Consider the following 19,317-nt stretch of genomic DNA (forward strand, 5'->3'; position numbering starts at 1 on the left):
TTAATATTGAAACTCAAATCTTATTAAATTTGAATGATATAAATATTATGAAACTGAAACTATCAAATTAAATTAGAGTTATACTTAAACAATAAATTATATAAAATAAAATGCAATCGTATTTGTCTTCTTTCTAGTTCATATAATAATAATATTTTCATTTTATTTTTTACAGAAACATGCCTTTTTTGTTTATTTATTTAATAACCAGGGACGGAGGGTATAATTCAAATTTTGACGAATGATATACTTTTATAAGTGATTAATTCAGTCTCTCTCGTCTCCCTTCTTCGCTTGTTAGCCGTCATCGAAATCCTAGTTTTTTTTTCTTCCTCCATTCATTAAAGAGGGATATTTAGAGTCAATTTTTGACCCAAAATCATCCATCTAACTCGTTTTCTCTTTCCCTTTTATTGAAATAAGTGATTTTCACATCTATTTCGTTTTTTATTTTGTGATTTCGTCGTCTTCGTGCTATTGTTTGTCTTTCTCTTTCTTGTTTTGGTCAAATATTTGTTCGATTCAGACTGTCAGATCAGTTTCGATCCAGTGCAGCTCCAATGACTTTTGTGTCATCCACGTCGGAGACATGAGTATTCTGGAGACTTGAATATAGTTATGTGTAGACTTTTGTACTTTGCCCTTTTATGCTATTAATATAGATGATGTGAATTTGTATTCATCCATTATTATTTTTAGCGTATATAATCGATACTTTTTCAAATTCTTTACCCAATTTTTTTTTTTTAAAATTCATTTTTGTAAAATTTAATTTTTATTTTACCTTATTTAATATAAGAATTATTGGGTCGGTCTTAGATATAGTTTGTTTTTCGTATGCTTTATATTCTTTGTAAATGAATTAATGAATTTGTTTCTCTTAAAAATCAAACTAACCCCAAATAATTTTGTTTCCCCACCGTTTGCCGCGGCAGTAACACCATTTCACCGTCGCATCACGCGTTTTGTCGCGGTCATTTCTGTGACTTTTTGGTAATGGGCCTGTTTCTTAAAAGTTAAAACCTTGATAATAATATTGTTTATTGTTTTTTTTTTTTGAAGGAATAATATTGTTTATTGTTGTATATTGTTTTTTTTGAGTTACCAATTTGGGATTGTTTTTTATTTTATGTTTTTTTTTTCTAGGGTTCAAATTGATGCTCTTGTGTTCAATTCTATTGTTTCATTTTTGATGTTATTGATGTGCAGAGTGAAAATGGTAGTAGAGAATACGAGAATCATCATGTTGGATTTGGAATACATGGCTGAATATGTGTCATCTGTTTATATAAGAAACTGCTCTTGTAAAAGGATGCGAGCATGCTTACTGGTAACGAAATATTGTTTATTTTCCAATTGCTTTTCGATTGATTTAGATTTTCAGTAATAGTTTTTGTGTTCTTAGATATGGATCAGTGGAAGTGTCTTTTCTTGTGAAACTAATTTAGCTTAGGGGACATACCGCGTCTTTGAGGTTGCAAGATGCAAAACCCCTTTGGATTTGAATCATGAACAATTGACAAGCTCATCTATACCAGTAGCTGAAATTCAACTTTTACTTAAACGTATGTGGTGACCGGTAACATGCATTGATTTCATTATGGCTATTCGGTCATAGAGGGTCTGTTCTCATGTTAGGATGAAGTCTTTTAAGAGTTTAAGTTCTTAGATGAAGACATGAATAGTTTTACAATCTGTCTAGCTTTGATATGATATTTGTTTGGCTTCACATATGCACATGACATTTGTTCATTATTGAAATGACTTCGTAAGAATTTACGAGAGTTCATGCTTAGGGCATATAGGTCATGATAAGGGTATGAAAAATCTACGACTACATCAAGTTGACCTGGTTTGTATTGGTTCTGCTTCTGTTGGATTTAGAAGCATATAGCTCTGAAATGTGGATAGATCTGGATCTGAGTTGTTTCTTGGGACATATTTTGTTATTTTTTCCGTTCCTTTTGATATTACTTTCTCTGTTAAGGAAATTGCCTCACTATCACATTTCATACTGAAGGATGAGGGTTATCTGATCTGCATTATTACTTTTCTTTTATAATAGTACTATATCCTTGCAGCTAGTTAAGGTTAGCATAGTTGGCAATAATAGGCATTATTATTACCATATCCTTCCAGGGGATAAATATTTATTGGGTTATTTTGATTGAATTTTATGAATGTGAATTACAGATACTTTGTTTTGGTGAAAACATGTTTACATTTAAGCCTACTAGACCATGCAACAACTCTTATCCAAACTGGAAAAAGCCTCGCTAGAGCTGCATTCTGTTGCAAGAGCTCGTCTTGGTCTAATAACCGCTTCTTTGAATGTAACATATCGTACTCCGACGACACCATTTGAAGGCCACCAATAACCACGTCATCTCGAAGCCCTCAAACTGAACGTGAAACTGTAAACCAACTCCTTAAAAATATAAAATTCTGCCTTTGTAAATGTGCCACCACAATCGCTGTCTTACATCAGACTTTACTTAGAAGCCATCCGACACTTCTCAAAAGTCATAGACAGTTGCAGCACTCCTCAATCGTTCCTTGCTGAATGCTACCTGCTCAGAGCCTTGGCGTTCCGTTCGGTAGGTACAATTGTTGATTCAATAGCTGATTGTAACATAACATTGTCACTGGAACCCAAATGTATGCTCTTGAAGCCAGAGCATCTATTTTAGAAACTAATCTTGAACACTTAAAGTTTCTATACTACATGAATTTGCGTGATCGTAAACTCTTTGTTGATCTTGTATGGAAACCCTACAACGTTCGCTATAATGAGATTCTTGAGAAGATTCGCACCATAACAACGAAAGTTAAACAACTGAATCGAAAAATGGACAATGCTGAAAAGTAAAATGTGGATTACTTTGTGGCGATGGGGTTGCCACGTGGGTGTGATCTATCTGAATTGAAGAGGGTCTACTGTGTTCTTAATTTAAGGCATAAACCAAAAACAACTATACGTTTCATCACATGTGAACTTCATGATGAACATGATGTTTAGCCTGGTAAGGGTAGAGCGACGATGTCTGTTGATTTGTTCTATTGCTTCAGAAAGGGTATTCAAGTGTTATGACTACAAATATGGAAGAAGAAGTCGACAAGAAACGGAGGAAGATGTTTTTGTAGTTGCAATAAACTTCTGCAGATGCAAATGCACATTTCTTGCAATTCAAGAGCTGAATGTGCATTTGCATCCGCAGAAGTTTGTTGTAACTGCAAAACCACCTTCCTCCATTTGCACCTACATGTACACTTGAATACCCTTTCTGATGTAATTTATAGAACAAATCAATAGACATCCTCGCTCTATGCTTAACTTGCTGAACATCCTGTTCATCAGCAAGTTTGCATCATGTGATGAAACGTATGGTTGTCTCTGGTTTATACCTCAAATCAAGCAAACAGTAGGCCCTCTCCAATTTTGATTGATCACAATTCATACCCGCATGGCAACCCCTTCAAAGCATAGTAATCCATATTAAATTTTTCAGCATTGTCCACTTTTTGTTTCAGTTGTTCAACTTTCGCTGTTATGGCGCCAATCGTTCCCAGGAATCTCATTGCAGCGAACATTGTAGGGTTTCCATATAGGATCAACGAAGAGTTTACGATCACACAAATTCATGTTGTATAGAAACTTTAAATGTTCAAGATCGTGACGGCAATCTTGGTAGCAATGTAAGTTTCTAAAATAGATGTTCTGGCTTCAGAAGAATGGAACATTTGGGTTCCAGTGACAACGTTCTGTAACAACAATCAGCTATTGAATCAAAAATTGTACTTGCTGAATGAAACTCTAAGGCTCTGAGCAGGTAGCATTTGGCAAGGAACGCGAGTGCCGCAACTGTCTATGACTTTTGAGAAGTGTCAGATGGCTTCTGAGTAAAGTTCGGCGTCAAAGGCAGCAATTGAGGTGGCACGTTTACAAAGGTGGGTTTAAGGAGTTGGTTTACAGTTTCACATTCAGTTTTAGGGCTTCGAGATGGCGTGGTTATTGATGGCCTTGAAATGTTGTTGTCTGAGAACGATATGTTACATTCAGAGAAGCGGTCATCAGACTAAGACGAGTTGTTGCAGCGGAATGCAGCTCTATTGAAGCTTTGTCCTGTTTGGAGAAGAGCCGTAGCATGGTCTAGTAGGCCTAAATGGAAACATGTTTTCCCCAAAACCAAGTATCTGTAATTCACAATCATAAAATTCAATCAAAATAACCTAATAAATATGTATACATATAAGCATAGTTGGCAATAATAGTGTTATTCACTATGTTAAAATGGAGAAATACAATACTGGCAACCACCTATACCTTTTTGTCGCGACTGATTTTGCGATAACGGACCTGCTTTTAACACCTTTATAATAATATTGTTTATTGTTTATTTTGAGCAACCGATTTGGGATTTTTTTTTTCTATGTTCTTTTTCTAGGGTCCAAATAGATGATCTTGTGTTCGATTCTATTGTTTAATTTTTTGTTAATGTTGATGTGCAGGGTGGAAATGGTAGTATAGAAGAAGAAAATCATCATGTTGGATTTGGAAAGGATGGCAGAAAGTGTCATCTGTTTGTATAGGAAACTGTTCTTGTAAAAAAAGGTTGCAAACATGCTTACTGGTAAAGAAACATCTCTTTCTGTTACTTTTGGAATTAAGTGTATGGAAATCATGTTTTCTTGCTTACCTATAATACATTGTTTAGTTTCCAATTTCTTTTGGATTGATTTAGATTTTCAATTATATTTTGTGTTCTTGGATATGGATCAGTGGAAGTGTCTTTTCTTGTGAAACTAATTTAGAGAAAAACATTACTTGTATGTTTAGTTTGGCATCCAACTACTATTAAGCGTGTTCCATAGCACTTCCAACTTGAAAAATAGAAGTCAGAAAGAGTGGCTTCAAGATAGACATACATTTATTTCCAATTTCACCGCAAAAACAAACAAGCATTACATTTGATGTTAATTTTTCTTCTTTGAGCTTGAAGTAAATGTAACTTTGTTTGCTTTTAAACTCTTGTGCATGAGATTTGAAAATCTATAACATGTTTAGAGTGAACTTGTATAATATCAATTTATGTTTATCAATTTTCCACAAGTAAAGCAAAGCCTTATAATAGTTCAGTTAGTATATGGATTAAGCATTATAGATTCCCACAAGATTGATTGGGGGACACAAGTGGGCATTGTAATCATTTATAATCTGTTCTGTTTTGAGGTTGCAAAATGCAAAACCTCTTTTGATTTTAATTGTGGTTGCATAATGCAAAACCCCTTTGGATTTTAATCCTGAACAATTGACAAGCTCATTTATAACATTTGCTGAAATTCAACTTTTATTTAGAAGAATGTGGTAGTAACATGCATTGATTTCATCATGGCTATTTTGGTCATAGAGTGCCTGTTCCCATGTTAGGATGAAGTCTTTTAAGAGTTTAAGTTCTTAGATGAAGACATGAATAGTTTTACAATATGTGTAGCTTTGATATGAAATTCGTTAGGACTTCACTTATGCACATGACATCTGTTCATTACTGAAATGGCTACATCAAGAATTTACGACGGAATTTATGGTTGGGGGCATATAGGTCATGATAAGGGCATGGAAAATCTATGACTACATCAATCAAATTGACCTGGTTTGTATTGGTTCTGCTTCTGTTTGATTGAAAAACATATAGGTCTGAATCGTGGATAGATCTGGATCTGAGTTGTTACTTAAACTGAAGCTAGAGGTTTATATGATTTGCATTATTACCTTTCTTTTATAATTGTATTATGTCCTTTCAGCTAATTACGGTTAGCATAGTTGGCAATACTAGACATTATTATCACCATATCCTTTCAGTTCAATTTTTATATACCCAAAAAGGAAAACCACAACTGTTTTGGCGGCAAGTCTTTTCATGTAGCCATGCAATTACCTCATTTGATTTCCCTTAAGGGAGTCCGATGAAATTGTTGTGATATTTTCTTCTGAGATAAGTGATGTTCTGATGTATATTTGTTTAGTTTTTAACTATAATGTTTAATTAATAACTGTTTTGAGGTTTAGAGATTTTTTTAGGTGTGATATGTTATATGTACTTGTTGTTAATGGTAATGCTTTATTTTTGTGCAGTGTAACATGCATCCTTCATTGGGCCACATACAGTCAGAAAGTTACCCGCCCTCAGTGCAAACATCCATTTGAGTTCCTAACTGTTATCGCACATTTGATGAAAGGTAATATTACTTTTCATTTTGGTTTTTATATCTGATTCAGTTCATGCTACTGCTTTTTGAAATGTTAATCAAAGGAAGTTGAGCTAGTCATCTTGTTAAATTGCAAAGGAATTGGTCGAAGAGCATTATAGGAGATACCTGATGGATTGGACCTAAATTCTGTTTTGGAAACACCTGGGCTATTAATGTTTGGTTGAAGTTAGATTACAAAGGGAGACTGCTTGAATTCCTTTTTTTGCCAATTCAATAATTTATATTTTTTTAAATTGGTTTGGACTCCCAAAAGTGTTCCGAATAATTAGATAATTGCAATCTTGTTTTAGACGTTTAACAGTTGTGTTTTTGTCAAAATTATCAGCTCTGTCAATTATGTTCAATAAAATAGTACCTTCTGCGTGAACACGAACTTTTGAAGTAATAGAAAGCAATTCAAACAAATAATAAAGTTAAACTACTTAGTTTGTTGTCCTAATTATACAACTTTATAGGTTAAGTTTTGCATTAGTTTCTTTTTGACAATTCAATTTCTCTTTGACAATAATTTAAATGCATGCTTAGTTTAGAGAAGTGGCTTAAATTGTGTGTGCTAAATGCTAGACTTTTTACGCTTGACAGTATTCAAGATTGAGGAAAGTGTTCGCCTACTACTTTGAGCCAAGTGGTTCAAGCCTTTAACTGTTGAAGAGTGTTCGATTGATTAAAGATATCAATGAAGAAAAAGAAGACCACTATTATAAATATGAAGAAGCTAATGGTGATCTAGATGATGAGATTTACTATGCTGGTTCGGCTAGTGTTTGGATTGGCAACAGTAGCTTGGGAGACAACACTTATGCTGGTTCCAGGACTCAGGAGCAAGTTTATCATGCGAGCCAAAAAAGAAAGACCAAAAGCATTCAAAACGTATGACAGGGAGACGAGGGAAGAAGGCACTGAAAAGGGAAGCAGCTGAAGCAAAACAGCAGCAATATTTGGCAAGGTTTAATAGGAACTGATTCTAATTTAATTCATTCAACCGAAGAATCCTTCCTTGAAGTTAAATATTTTTTTTTCTTTATTTACATTTTCTTACATATTTTTTTTTACTTGTACAATGTTTCTGTGCTATGTGAAGCATGTGATAGAATGTGGGGAAGCTGTTTTAGAATAATGGCTTTGTTGGTGGAATCCTTAACTCACGGTGTCATTGCACAATTTAGGCTTTCAATAAGGTGTCAATGCATCTCTAAGCTGTACATAATGTCCTTGTGATGACTTAAGAATTGTACAGATTTAATTTTGTTGGTTTTATTGAAAGAAAAATAGGCTGTAAAAACTTGATTCTTAAAGAAAAACTGTTCTTATAATGTTGATTAATAACAGTTTTTATATCTAAGAATGTACATAAACAGTGAGATAAGTGCTTGTTTGGTAACACAGTGGGTTTGCGGAAACCAGTGTGAGCCACCATGAGTTTGTAAAAGATAAAATGGTTGCTCACTGTGATTTCGGAAAATTCACCTTGATACACTAAATGGGTTGCATCCCTTATTTTTTTGGCGTGCTTCACGCAGTTGTTGTTCTTGGCCATAGAAAAATGATCCAGCGGTTCAGATTTGTTCTGCTAGTTTTCATACGGTTCAGATGTCTTACAGCATCTTGCTGGTACAGCAGGAAAACTGCTTCCATTTTCCACGCTAACTGCAGAGACTAATTCCTTAAGTTTTGTGGGATCCAAATGGGCGACAAGCTCTTACTTAGAGTTTTAATGCTGCTGCTTACCCATGATGGATTTGAACCCATGATCTTGGCTAAGCTAGAAGAGACACACGCCATCTTCTCTAAGCGCTCTTGGGTTTTATTTTTCTTTACAAGTCGATTGCGAACTTGTTGCCAAAATCAATGCTGATATTAGAAAATAGTTGAATATTAGTTGTATTTTTTATTAAGTGGTTCAAAATAATCCTCGAGTATATTATTTAGAAACTACTTGAATACAATATTCACAAATTCTGCAAAATATTTGACACTTGCAAACATGTTTGATCATCAAACTCCTCAACAATGCTCAAGCTAGCCCAACATATTGAATTGTCAATTCATTTTTAAACAATTGAAGGGACAAACCCAAACCAAACTTAAAAGACTGATATTTTGAATATACTTCATTGTTGTTATCAACATAGTCAATAATGCATCTCTGACATTATCAATTTAATATCATTATTTTTAATAGACTCCCTTGCATATACTAATGGAATGACGAATTTAACTAACATTTTACAATTCAAATAACCATTTTAAGATGTATATAATATTGAAGACTAGGTTAATACAATCCTACCAGGGATCAAATTGAATATTCATTCATTCTTCCTTGTTTCTACTTTAAGTTAAGCACTATATGATAAATTAAAACATAATGAAAAGTTAATCGAAGTAAAAAACACATATTGTTTCTACGTTTCCATCATGGAAAGTGGACTAAAGTTGTCAAAGTGGTCCTCCAATACATACCAATACCCTTAGTGGTTGGAGCAAGTGAGTAATTGAATCTAAAAGCTACACATTGTCAAGCAAAGCAAATAAAGGAAAACCTTCCATTACAGCCCACCCAATAGAAGAATTTGGATTATCTAGAAAGCAGGTTTTCCACGTACACACAATCAGCCACATTGATGCTCATTGGATCGAGATCGGACAATATAGATTTTAAATTTGATTTTTTTGATTTAGTTTTAAAAAAATAATCCTTGAAATCTATATTGCTAAATCTTGATCCAACGATTATCGATGTAGCTAATTATGTTAATGTGAGAACCTACCACTACATGGAATTTGAATTTCCAATAGAAAGAGTAAAATCAATAAAAAAAAAAGGTTAAAATATGGTTTTGATCCCTGCAAATATGCCTTATTTTGGTTTTAGTCCCTGTAATTTTTTTTTGTTGTTTTTGGTCCCTGAAAATATGTCTCGTTTTGGTTTTGGTCCCTGGCTCCACTTTTGTGATGATTTGCACACGTGACACATGATGACTGAATCCATTTATTAGAAAAATAGTCCCTCCAAATTTTTATTTATTTTTTTTTTTTTGAGGGGAAACCCTCCAAAATCTTTTGATTTTTGAAAAAGTCCCTGCAAAATATTTTACTTTTGAAAATAGTCTCTCCACTATTTTCAAAAGTAAAATATTTTGCAAGGACCAAAAACAACAAAAAAAATTTACAGGGACTAAAACCAAAACGAAACATATTTGCAGGGACCAAAACCATATTTTAGAAAGAAAAAAAAAAGTGGCATACAACTAACCAATTAAATCATCTTAATTTTCCCACTTCATTTTCATGCTTAATCCTTCATTTCTCCACCTACTTCACCACCACAAGTTCCTTAACCATCACTCTATTTCCATCATAGAAACAAACTTCATAGATTCATTTAACAAAGCTTCTTAGTTTAGAATGAATTCATTCAATCAGAGTCATCAAAGTAGCACCTTCAGGTACAATCCAAACTCAAACAAGATGAACCATTTAGATGATAATGATAATGATGATGATGTTGAGTTTTCAGGTTTTCTGGATATATATGTTCATCATGCTAAGAATATTCATAACATATGCATATATGATAATCAAGATGTGTATGCAAAATTCTCTCTTACTTACAACCCTGATGAAACGCTCTCTACAAGAATCATCAATAAAGGTGGAAAAAATCCAATTTTCAATCAAAATTTAAGGGTGAAGATTGTTCAAATTGATGCTGTTTTAAAATGTGAGATTTGGATGTTTAGTAGGTCAAGAAATCACTTAGAAGATCAACTTTTAGGGTTTGCTTTGGTTCCGATTTCTGAAGTTTTTGGTAAAGGAAAAGTAACTGAAGATTATAGTCTTTCTTCCACTGATCTTTTTCATTCTCCAGCTGGAACTGTTCAATTAACTCTTTCATTAGATACATCTTTTCCAATCAATTCGACTTTGAGTTCAAAACCACAATCGGGTACTAATTCATCGATATCTTCTGAAGTTGTTTTGCTTGATCCAATTGAGTATTCTAGAATTGAATTTCCTGATATCAATGTGGCTAATGAGAATCAAAAAATGGTTTGTGAGTACTTCAATTTGGAATCTTATGGTTCTATTTCAAGGCCTAATTCAATAGGATCGTTGCCGTTTCTTCAACTTAGTGGTTCTCATCAAGATGTTGATTGTGAAATGACTATGAATTCGTCAGGTGAGAATCATGAGTCCATTTCTAGGCTTTCAAGCTCTACTACTACAAGCTTAAGCGATGATAGAAACACGAACGGTTCTGTTGTGATAAAGAGTAATTTGAGAGGTGACTTGTCTAATTCTTTCAATGTGTTAGTCTCAGTTGAAAGTAATCAGAATTCTTGTGTTTCTCCAGATACTCCAACTTCCAAGAAAGAAAGCGAAACTAGAGATGAAAACAAGGAGTTAAAGTTCTCAACCAAGGAAAACGAGACGAATATTGATCGGAATATAGAAGCTACAAAATTCGGTCAAGTTTATTCTGTTCCGCCACAAAATATCGATATGGAGGCTGAGCAATCTTCCATGCAGAAGCAAATAGTTGACATGTATATGAGAAGTATGCATCAATTCACGGAGTCCTTGGCGAAAATGAAGCTACCAATGGACCTTGATCACAAACATGATAATCAAAATCAAGGTGATGTAATTCAAAATCATAAGGATAACAAATTAGAGACCGATAAGAAGAAAAATGACGGGTCGCGCGTGTTTTATGGTAGTCGAGCGTTCTTCTAGTTACCTCATATAACTATTTTTGTTATAACAAGATATGCAAGTTTAGTTTATTGTGACTTCAGGTAACACAATTTATATTCCTTGGTGATATTTATGACAGGTTTTAGTTAATCCTATGTTGTTTAACCTCCTCTTTTGTTAATGGAAGCAATCTTCTATTGTGCTGCAACATTGTATTGTGTCCAGATAGAAGACCTTCATGACTATTTAATAATTACATGTTTCTTTCTTGTGTGATAATGGTAATGCTTTTGTAAGTTTCCTGTGCCATTGATAACAATGAGAATTTTGAGATGTTTTTATTTTCTATGTACTAAAAATCACTAAATTCATTGAGTGTTAGTAATGATAGCCTTAGTATAAATCATTTGTGGTGAAATAAATTGCAAGAAAGTAGTTATTGGTATAGAAATGAAGGATTAGAGTTGATATAGAATCAAAAGCTCTGATATTTATTTAAACTACTCCCTCCGGTCACTATTATAAGAAAAATCAACTTTTTAAGTTCATTCATTAAATAATGTATTTAGTCTATATTATTGACCAAATACATCATTTAACGAATGAACCTAAAAAGTTGATTTTTGCTTATAATAGTGACCGGAGGGAGTATAATTAATGTCGATAATAGACATAGTAAGCACAAAGATCACGTTGTTAAGGCTACTTGTATAGGTTTTCTAGAAAGCATATCAGAGGTTTTAAAATCTTACTTGCAATCAATATAGTGTGACACAAGTGATAGATATTACTTGGGCTTTTAACCATTTGGTCTAGGATTCAATCCTAAGCCGTTGCGTATGGAAAAACATTACCTAAGAGAAATCAATCTCTTAAATGGCTCTCAATTACTTCAACGGAAGTAATCCCCACGGTTGCACGCGGATGATAAAAAAAAAACATACATGCTTTTTGAATGTTCTATTATATGCTTTATTTTATGTAATGACCGATAAACCTTATTTGAGGAAAACTTGTTACAACCCTTAAACTACTTTGATAATAGTTTACTTTTTTGTTGTAATTTAGATGTCCCCGCATGTAATCGTAAAGAATAATCTTTTAAGTTAGGTTAGAACCATAATGCACGACAAAACTTTACCTTAGAAGTTGTAAATATTTTTATGGTTGGATTCCAATACATGATCACTTCTTAACTTGATAAATAACATTTATTATTGTTAATTCTTTTCAGCCAATTTATCAAATTAAAAGGTTCTTTTGTCTTAAAGAAGCATCCTATCTACACAAATCGTAAATATGTGAATAGCTTTCTTTTGGGACAAAAAGGGGTCCAATGTCATTATCAAAAGTTGAGAAATCAGAGCCGGAATCTGTACATTACATTGCAGATCTGGTCAGTGGTAGGGTAAGTTGGTACCAATTCTGTCAACAAAATTTGCAAAAGATTTTAAAACGAGTGAAAGAAATGTAATTAATGAAAGGGGGAAAAGGAAACCAAACCTTAGGAATCGCAAGAGCTAAGTAAATTGCAAAAATTTTGTCTTTTAAGTTATAAATTTGTACTTTTTTATTTTTTTTTATTTTTAAATTACAAAGATTTGTACTTTGTCCTGTGCTAAAAGCCCAATTATGCATTTGTACTTCCCACATATCTATTCTCTAATTATTAAATATAATATCTACCAAAAATACAATCTTATTCCTTTTTAATTTTTTGGCACGTCATCAAAATTATATTTATGTATTTTGCTTCAATTTCCCTCGATTTTTTTCTCTCTTAAAAACAAATTAAAACAAACTCACTCGATAAAACACACCAACTTATTTTTTTTTTAAATAACAAACAAACTTAATCTCAATCTCAATCAAAACAAACTTTTATATGATTTAACTTATAAATATCTAAAGAGTTAAAAATAATTTACAATTTATTATTTTTCTCTAATTATGAAAGTTAATGACCAGTAAAAACACAATTTTGTACCATTTTAATATTTTGACACCTCAACATATATTTACATTTTTGTGTCTTTTATAACAAAAGATCCTATTTAGGCTTTGATTAGGGTGTTAGTCTTTATGATTATGCTGGATTTATTATGTTATTGAGATTTTACCTATATGTCGGGATTTGAAGATTTTATATGATGATGTATGTTGATTCCATAACATGTATATTTTGGAGATGTATGTTTATATCCGTTGCGACTGTTGAAGAATTTTATATATGCATGTTGTTTGGAAACCTTTTGAAGACGTAGCGTCTATTTCTTGAATAATTGAATTATTCGCGTGTTTTATCGCCTTAATAGAAGTGGGGCGTTACACTCTGCACACCATAACATGATTTTCTTCTGTCAAACCCATGGGCTCAGCTATAACCATAAACCCACAATTCTCATCGCCTTTATAACATCCATAATTTTCTCAATAAATGGTCTCATGAATTTCGACATGTAATGAATAGGACTTGATGGATCATAAGGAGTTAGAACCAAGATAGGATTTGGAACCCAAGCAGGCGTTGGAACCGAGGAGCGTGGTTAATTGCCTATACGAGTACGCGCACCTTTTCTTTTAGGTAGTGAAGACGTTTTTTTGGTGAAGATTGACTATCCAAAAACTGAGAATCAACACGCTCCCACAAAGATGGGATCCGACTAGTCGATGCCTCATTTGGTTTAGATTTGACTTTTTTTCTTGACTCCTTTGGTTGGTATATTTCTTGGATGTGGAGACATCATTGTGACTTCGGGAAACACTAACTAACGCAAAACCTCTTTGATTTGTAATTTCATATAGTAAGGGACTATTAAGAGACGTTCCTGAATACCACTCTACACCTCTGTGGCAAAAAAAAACATTCTTCATTACTTTCTTCACCCATAAATAACCTTTGCCAATGACAAGCTATCTCATCCAATCGAAAATGCTTGTTGTGACGGATTTTCATAGCAATAATGCATGCACAAGGTAGCCCATACGATGTCCTTATCTCACAACCACAATTTTTATTTTCCATGCACAAGGTTTCCTTGACATGCTCTGCTTACACAAAAATATAGTTCAAGGCAGCTCTAGACACATTCCCCCAACCTAGAGTATAAAATGATGTCTTTGTATCTATGTTCCAAGATAGTACAACTCCTACCAAATGATGTTTGTATCTTAGTTAACTGGATTACCAACATCTGATGTATTTTTTTTCCAACAAGTACCCAAATCACTCACACTAGTGTTCAAATATTTCTTCAGTCTACCATAAGCCTCTTCAACTCTGTTGGTGGCTATGCACCCATGATAAAAAGACACGGTCTGTCCATACCCTCACTATTTTTTTCTTAACATTGTCAAAAATGGTACTTTGAACACAGTCAAGAAACTTTGGAAATTTTTTACAAACATTTTGGAATTGCTTTAACGCATTTGCATATAAATCTTGAGTAAGAGATTCAATCACATTTTCCCATGCTCTAAATATGGTCTCAACTGTATCACTTGGCTTCACCTCGTTCACAAGTTTCTCTTTCCCATCCACTTTGACAACCTTTGGTTTCACTCTAGAATCTGTGATGCATTTTTCTTTAACATTTCTTCCAACATGAAAATAACAAAGTATTGCACTAGTTTCAGGGATAATAGTTGCTAGGACATTCATCAAAGTTGTATCCCTCTCAGTCACAACCACCTTAGGCTTATCACTCTTTGACTTAAGACGTTTAAGAAACATCTGTAAAACCCAAGTAAAGTTATCCTTCTTCTCAGCCGTCATAAATGAGAAAGTAACCGAATATGTCATATAAGTTGAGGTGCCTCCAACTATCTCAATCAATGACATCCTGTATAAGTTGGTTTTGTACGTGGAATCCATGATCAAAACAGTCAGGAAATTGTTAAACAACTTAACCGACTATGAATGAGCCCAAAATATAATCTTGAATAGTATCACTCTCACATTTTTCTCTTCTGAAATAAACATATTTGGACTTTTCCAACTTTGACACTAGATATTGCATCTCCGTCTTGTCACCTCATATTGCCTTTTTGAATTTATGACATTTATTGTATACTTGATTTATATCATGAACTTTTGTCTTTTTCCCTTCAAATTTGTCAAAATATTTTTTGGTTTACCCAACTATTGGTTAAGTCACGTACAATCTTCTTGTCATCCTCCATTAATCTTCCCGCAAGAAGGTGCCTTCTAAATATGGCAACATCTCATGGTTATGATTTCCATTAAGAATAGCCAACTTACAAGCATTTAATTCCTTACTAACATATCCACGCACCTTGAACAAACACCCAAATTTTCTTGATCTCGTTGCTTCATGCTTCAATTTTTTCTTCGGTACTTTGTGCTCGCCACTCCTTTCACAAAAAAACTCTGTTCAGAACAAACAGAATAATTTATCCGAGGAGGATAAGGATACTCACAATGGTGGTGGATCGATGGAAGTAGGTGCTCCGAGGATGTGCTCGCCGCAACCCCGTTGAGGAGAAGGGGGGTGTTGTACCTGCATGTGCTCCGACGCCCAAGTCAATGTATGAACAAGAGTGGGGTGAAGCATAGAGAGATACATACCTTGTGAGATTGTCCAGAGCTCATTATATAGAGTCTAGGAGACCGTTGTAAGGTCATGGTGAGAAGTCGTTATGAACGGCCCCATGAATGCCCTTAATGATAGCCATTATGAGCCATCATGTCATTATGTGTCTTCATTGAGGCGGAGAGGATTCGATGCCTGATGGTAGGCTTTTGCATGTTGGGCCTCTAAGTAATTGGGCCTAAGAAATTGGGCCTTAGGTCTTTGACTGGTCCAGAACATAAGCCCTGATTGATGACGAGCATAATCGATGATATCGAGACGCTTGGTCAGGACGATGGAGCACATGGGACTGTCGTGTTTAGACAATGATGCACCTGTGTCGATGATGACATCGGTGATGATTGGTCGACGAACAAAGCATTTGTCGAACACCGGAAGATGCTCAGCTTTTGTTTGCTTTGGATTGGCACATGAGCGAGTGATAGCACTGTGGCTTTTTACTGTCATGTGATCTCTGTAAAATGCTTTTTCTGAACCGATGATGATGTCGGAGATGTTTGCTCGGACACGTGTTGAGAACATGCGCCGAAGTGTATTTTAATACTCCCGTTTGGAGGAAGGACAGAACCGACGAAGGTGTCGGAGATGTTTATTCAGTGCGACGGAGCACTTGCTGACAAGCAGAGCCGACGATGATGTCAAAAATGGCCAGTTGGACTCGTACTGTTTCAGCACTGTGTTTAGCTTATAGAGACCTGTCTGATGTTCATTACTTTTTTGTACCACGAACATGCTCCAATTGCCCAATATATGTTAATGTTTCCAGACCGTTGCTTGAAGAACAGGTCATTAACTTGAAGAACATTTCATCATAATAACAATATTTAAATGAATAAACAATTATATTGTGATAATTGATTTGTCTTGTCTCCTTTTTCTCGTTAACAAGAGGTGTACATATACCATGCTTCAACAAAAAGGTGTGTAATGGCATTTATGTAATAGTAATCCGCATAAGGATATAGCAATAATTATGTAACTGATATACATGATAGTATGATATCAGCTAATAATATATGGCCATTATTACGTAACAGTGGGACATAATTCTTTGTCACTAAATTAATTGGTATGTTTCAGGTTCTTGCTGGTATAGCAGATATCTAAATTGTCATGTTTATAACAAAATAAGATGATCATAAACATGGAACACTTCGTCACCATGTTGAAGTCTTTATTCCGCATATGAAGCGTATTTTGGCCCAGAGTTATAGAAGAAATATCTAAAGTTGCATGTTGATCGAAGAAATCCAACAGGCTGTGAATTCTGTTCGCGATTTGGAATCAGATTTCGTCACGATTTGGAATCAGATTTCGTCATTAACCATGGTTGGAGCTGGAATTTTATAATTGTAAAAATTCAGCAGCAAGTGATGAATCTTTGGATGAGATTCACACCGAACCCAAGTGTATGAATTGGACTTGTTTACAACTTTTGTGATGAAAATTAGGAGCAGGTCCTGAAAAGCATTCCCTCTTGATCCACCGTGAGTATAAAAATGGATATTTGATAGTTTTGGTCTTTTGAAGAAAAAGACGGGGATAACTAGTTTCCAACAGACGGCGCCACTGTTCAGAACAAACATAATAATTTATCCGAGGAGGATAAGGATACTCACAATGGTGGTGGATCGACGGAAGTAGGTGCTCTGACCGTTGATGGTGGTGCTACGAGGATGTGCTCGCCGCAACCCCGTTGAGGAGAAGGGGGTGTTGTATCTGCATGTGCTCCGACGCCCAAGTCAATGTATGAACAAGAGTGGGGTGAAGCATAGAGAGATACATACCTTGTGAGATTGTCCAGAGCTCATTATATAGAGTCTAGGAGACCATTGTAAGGTCATGGTGGGAAGCCGTTATGAACGGCCCCATGAATGCCCTCAATGATAGCCTTTATGAGCCATCATGTCATTATGTGTCTTCATTGAGGCGAAGAGGATCCGATGCCTGATGGTAGGCTTTTGCATGTTGGGCCTCTAAGCAATTGGGCCTAAGCAATTGGGCCTTAGGTCTTTGACCGGTCCGGAACAAACTCCAACATTGGATTCCTTATTGCACAAGATGTTTTTATGACAATCGTAAATCCAACTCTATTTACTTGTCGGCGTACCCAACCGAACACTTCATCTTTATCTTTCCATGTATATTGGCTTGAAAAGAATTGAGTTGTGTCCACTTCGTTGACACAAAATTTGGACACACCGAAATTCACACGTAAAGCCTCAACTTTCACGGAAGCTTCAACCTTAGGCGGTTTGATCTCGACGAAATAATCGACAAAACTAGGTTTTGTCTCAACTGGATCTTCATCTGCATTTTCAACCATAACTATAAATAAACAACATATAATTGCCAAAACATTTTATAACATCTATCTAATATAAAGTAAAAAATAATAATTAGGCAGCGGCGCCTCCAAAATTTTCAAAGTGTGAAAATTTCAAAGCTACAATGGTAGTTAACTACTGTTGTGCCAGCTGTAGTTAACTACAGCTGGATTCTAATCCTAACGGTAGTTAACTACCGCCACACAACATATTAGTAGGAAAAAAATTGGTAAAATAATCAATCAATGTAAACTGGTTAAAAAATGCATACATATTTCTTGACGTCAAATCATCTAAAAAATCATTATAACAGTAGTTAACTACCGCCGATTTTTTACTCTTTAGCACAAGATTCTATTCAAACTGTTTTTCTATTCAAAGATCTATAGCCCTATGAGTCGGTGAGATATACGTGCTGGAACTTTCCATGGCAATTTTTCTTGACTCGATCAATTTTAAAATTTAATAACGAAAAATTCCATAGATTAATTTAATCTTCAATTGGCGATACGACAATTAAAATATGAAACACGTGTTTTTTCCTATTACAAAAATATGAAACATGTGACGTTCATTTTTTTTTAGTTTGAAATACCTCTATTTTTATTTTATTTTTGGCCGGAGAAATACCTCAACTATATTGAAAGAAACTAAGACCCAAAGTGAGCCAAATCAGATACCAGAATAAAACCCAAGGTGCTAATCTATCCACACCTCCTCTGGGCTGTGCAAAGCATATTTTGAAAGAAAACGAGCCCTATAATTTCCATTTCTATGAGTGTGAATATGGCTGATGTGATTGCTCTAGATGCCTCTTTGATTGTTCTAAAATTCGAGTCATGTTCCAATGGTAAAAATTATGACCATCATAATCCCTGTAATAGATTTGCGCGACCAGGAATTACGAATTACGATCTAATAAATTCAAGGGACTTTTGAACAATGCAAGAGGGCAATCATCTTTGACTATAGACATAAATTTAGGACTCATATCTGAACACGCTTGTATTTCTAGTTTACCTTGTTTACTTCAATTTTCGACTTCTAAAATATTTTTTAAAAAATTAGTTTTTGTTACAATCAGTCCTTTAATGCAATTAAAGGCCAATAAGTATATAAGTCGTAGTTACCAACAACGTTTAATTTTCAGCACAAAACATAAACTTCTCTACAAAATTAAAAAATTAGAAAACATGAGCAAACAAAAAATTGAGGGGAAATACAACAATCTTTAGGTACACAAACACATAAAATCAAATGAATCGAAAATGCATATCATATTATTGGTTAGAAGTTTATTAAACCAAGGATGCATTTATAAACAAAGAAAAGAAACGAAATTGCACTTATTTTATTACGTGTTCATTGAAAACCATGAAAGACCAAAGTTACATAATATTATTCCT

The 19,317-nt window shown here is 34.3% G+C and overlaps 1 protein-coding gene and 1 long non-coding RNA gene across 4 annotated transcripts; both read left to right on the plus strand.

Moving 5' to 3' along the window:
* Positions 1-831: 831 nt before the first annotated feature.
* On the plus strand, positions 832-7,513 carry LOC120579753 (uncharacterized). 3 transcript variants are annotated; one of them, XR_005645494.1, is made up of 6 exons: positions 832-993; positions 1,210-1,330; positions 1,406-1,565; positions 4,510-4,631; positions 6,134-6,237; positions 6,853-7,513. It is a non-coding gene; the product is annotated as an uncharacterized lncRNA (long non-coding RNA). The 3 variants fall into 3 exon arrangements; XR_005645495.1 differs by lacking the exon at positions 1,406-1,565 and having other exon boundaries at positions 839-993; XR_005645493.1 differs by lacking the exons at positions 1,406-1,565; positions 4,510-4,631 and having other exon boundaries at positions 846-993.
* Positions 7,514-9,534: 2,021 nt separating this feature from the next.
* Positions 9,535-11,179, plus strand: LOC120579310 (uncharacterized). Its single transcript, XM_039831241.1, has 2 exons — positions 9,535-10,453; positions 10,628-11,179. The coding sequence occupies exons 1-2, from the start codon at positions 9,679-9,681 to the stop codon at positions 11,008-11,010; spliced, it is 1,158 nt and encodes a 385-aa protein (XP_039687175.1). The 5' UTR covers positions 9,535-9,678; the 3' UTR covers positions 11,011-11,179.
* The last annotated feature ends 8,138 nt before the right edge of the window (positions 11,180-19,317 follow it).

This window comes from Medicago truncatula, chromosome 3 (genome assembly GCF_003473485.1).
Source record: "Medicago truncatula cultivar Jemalong A17 chromosome 3, MtrunA17r5.0-ANR, whole genome shotgun sequence".
NCBI classification, from domain to species: Eukaryota; Viridiplantae; Streptophyta; class Magnoliopsida; order Fabales; family Fabaceae; genus Medicago; species Medicago truncatula.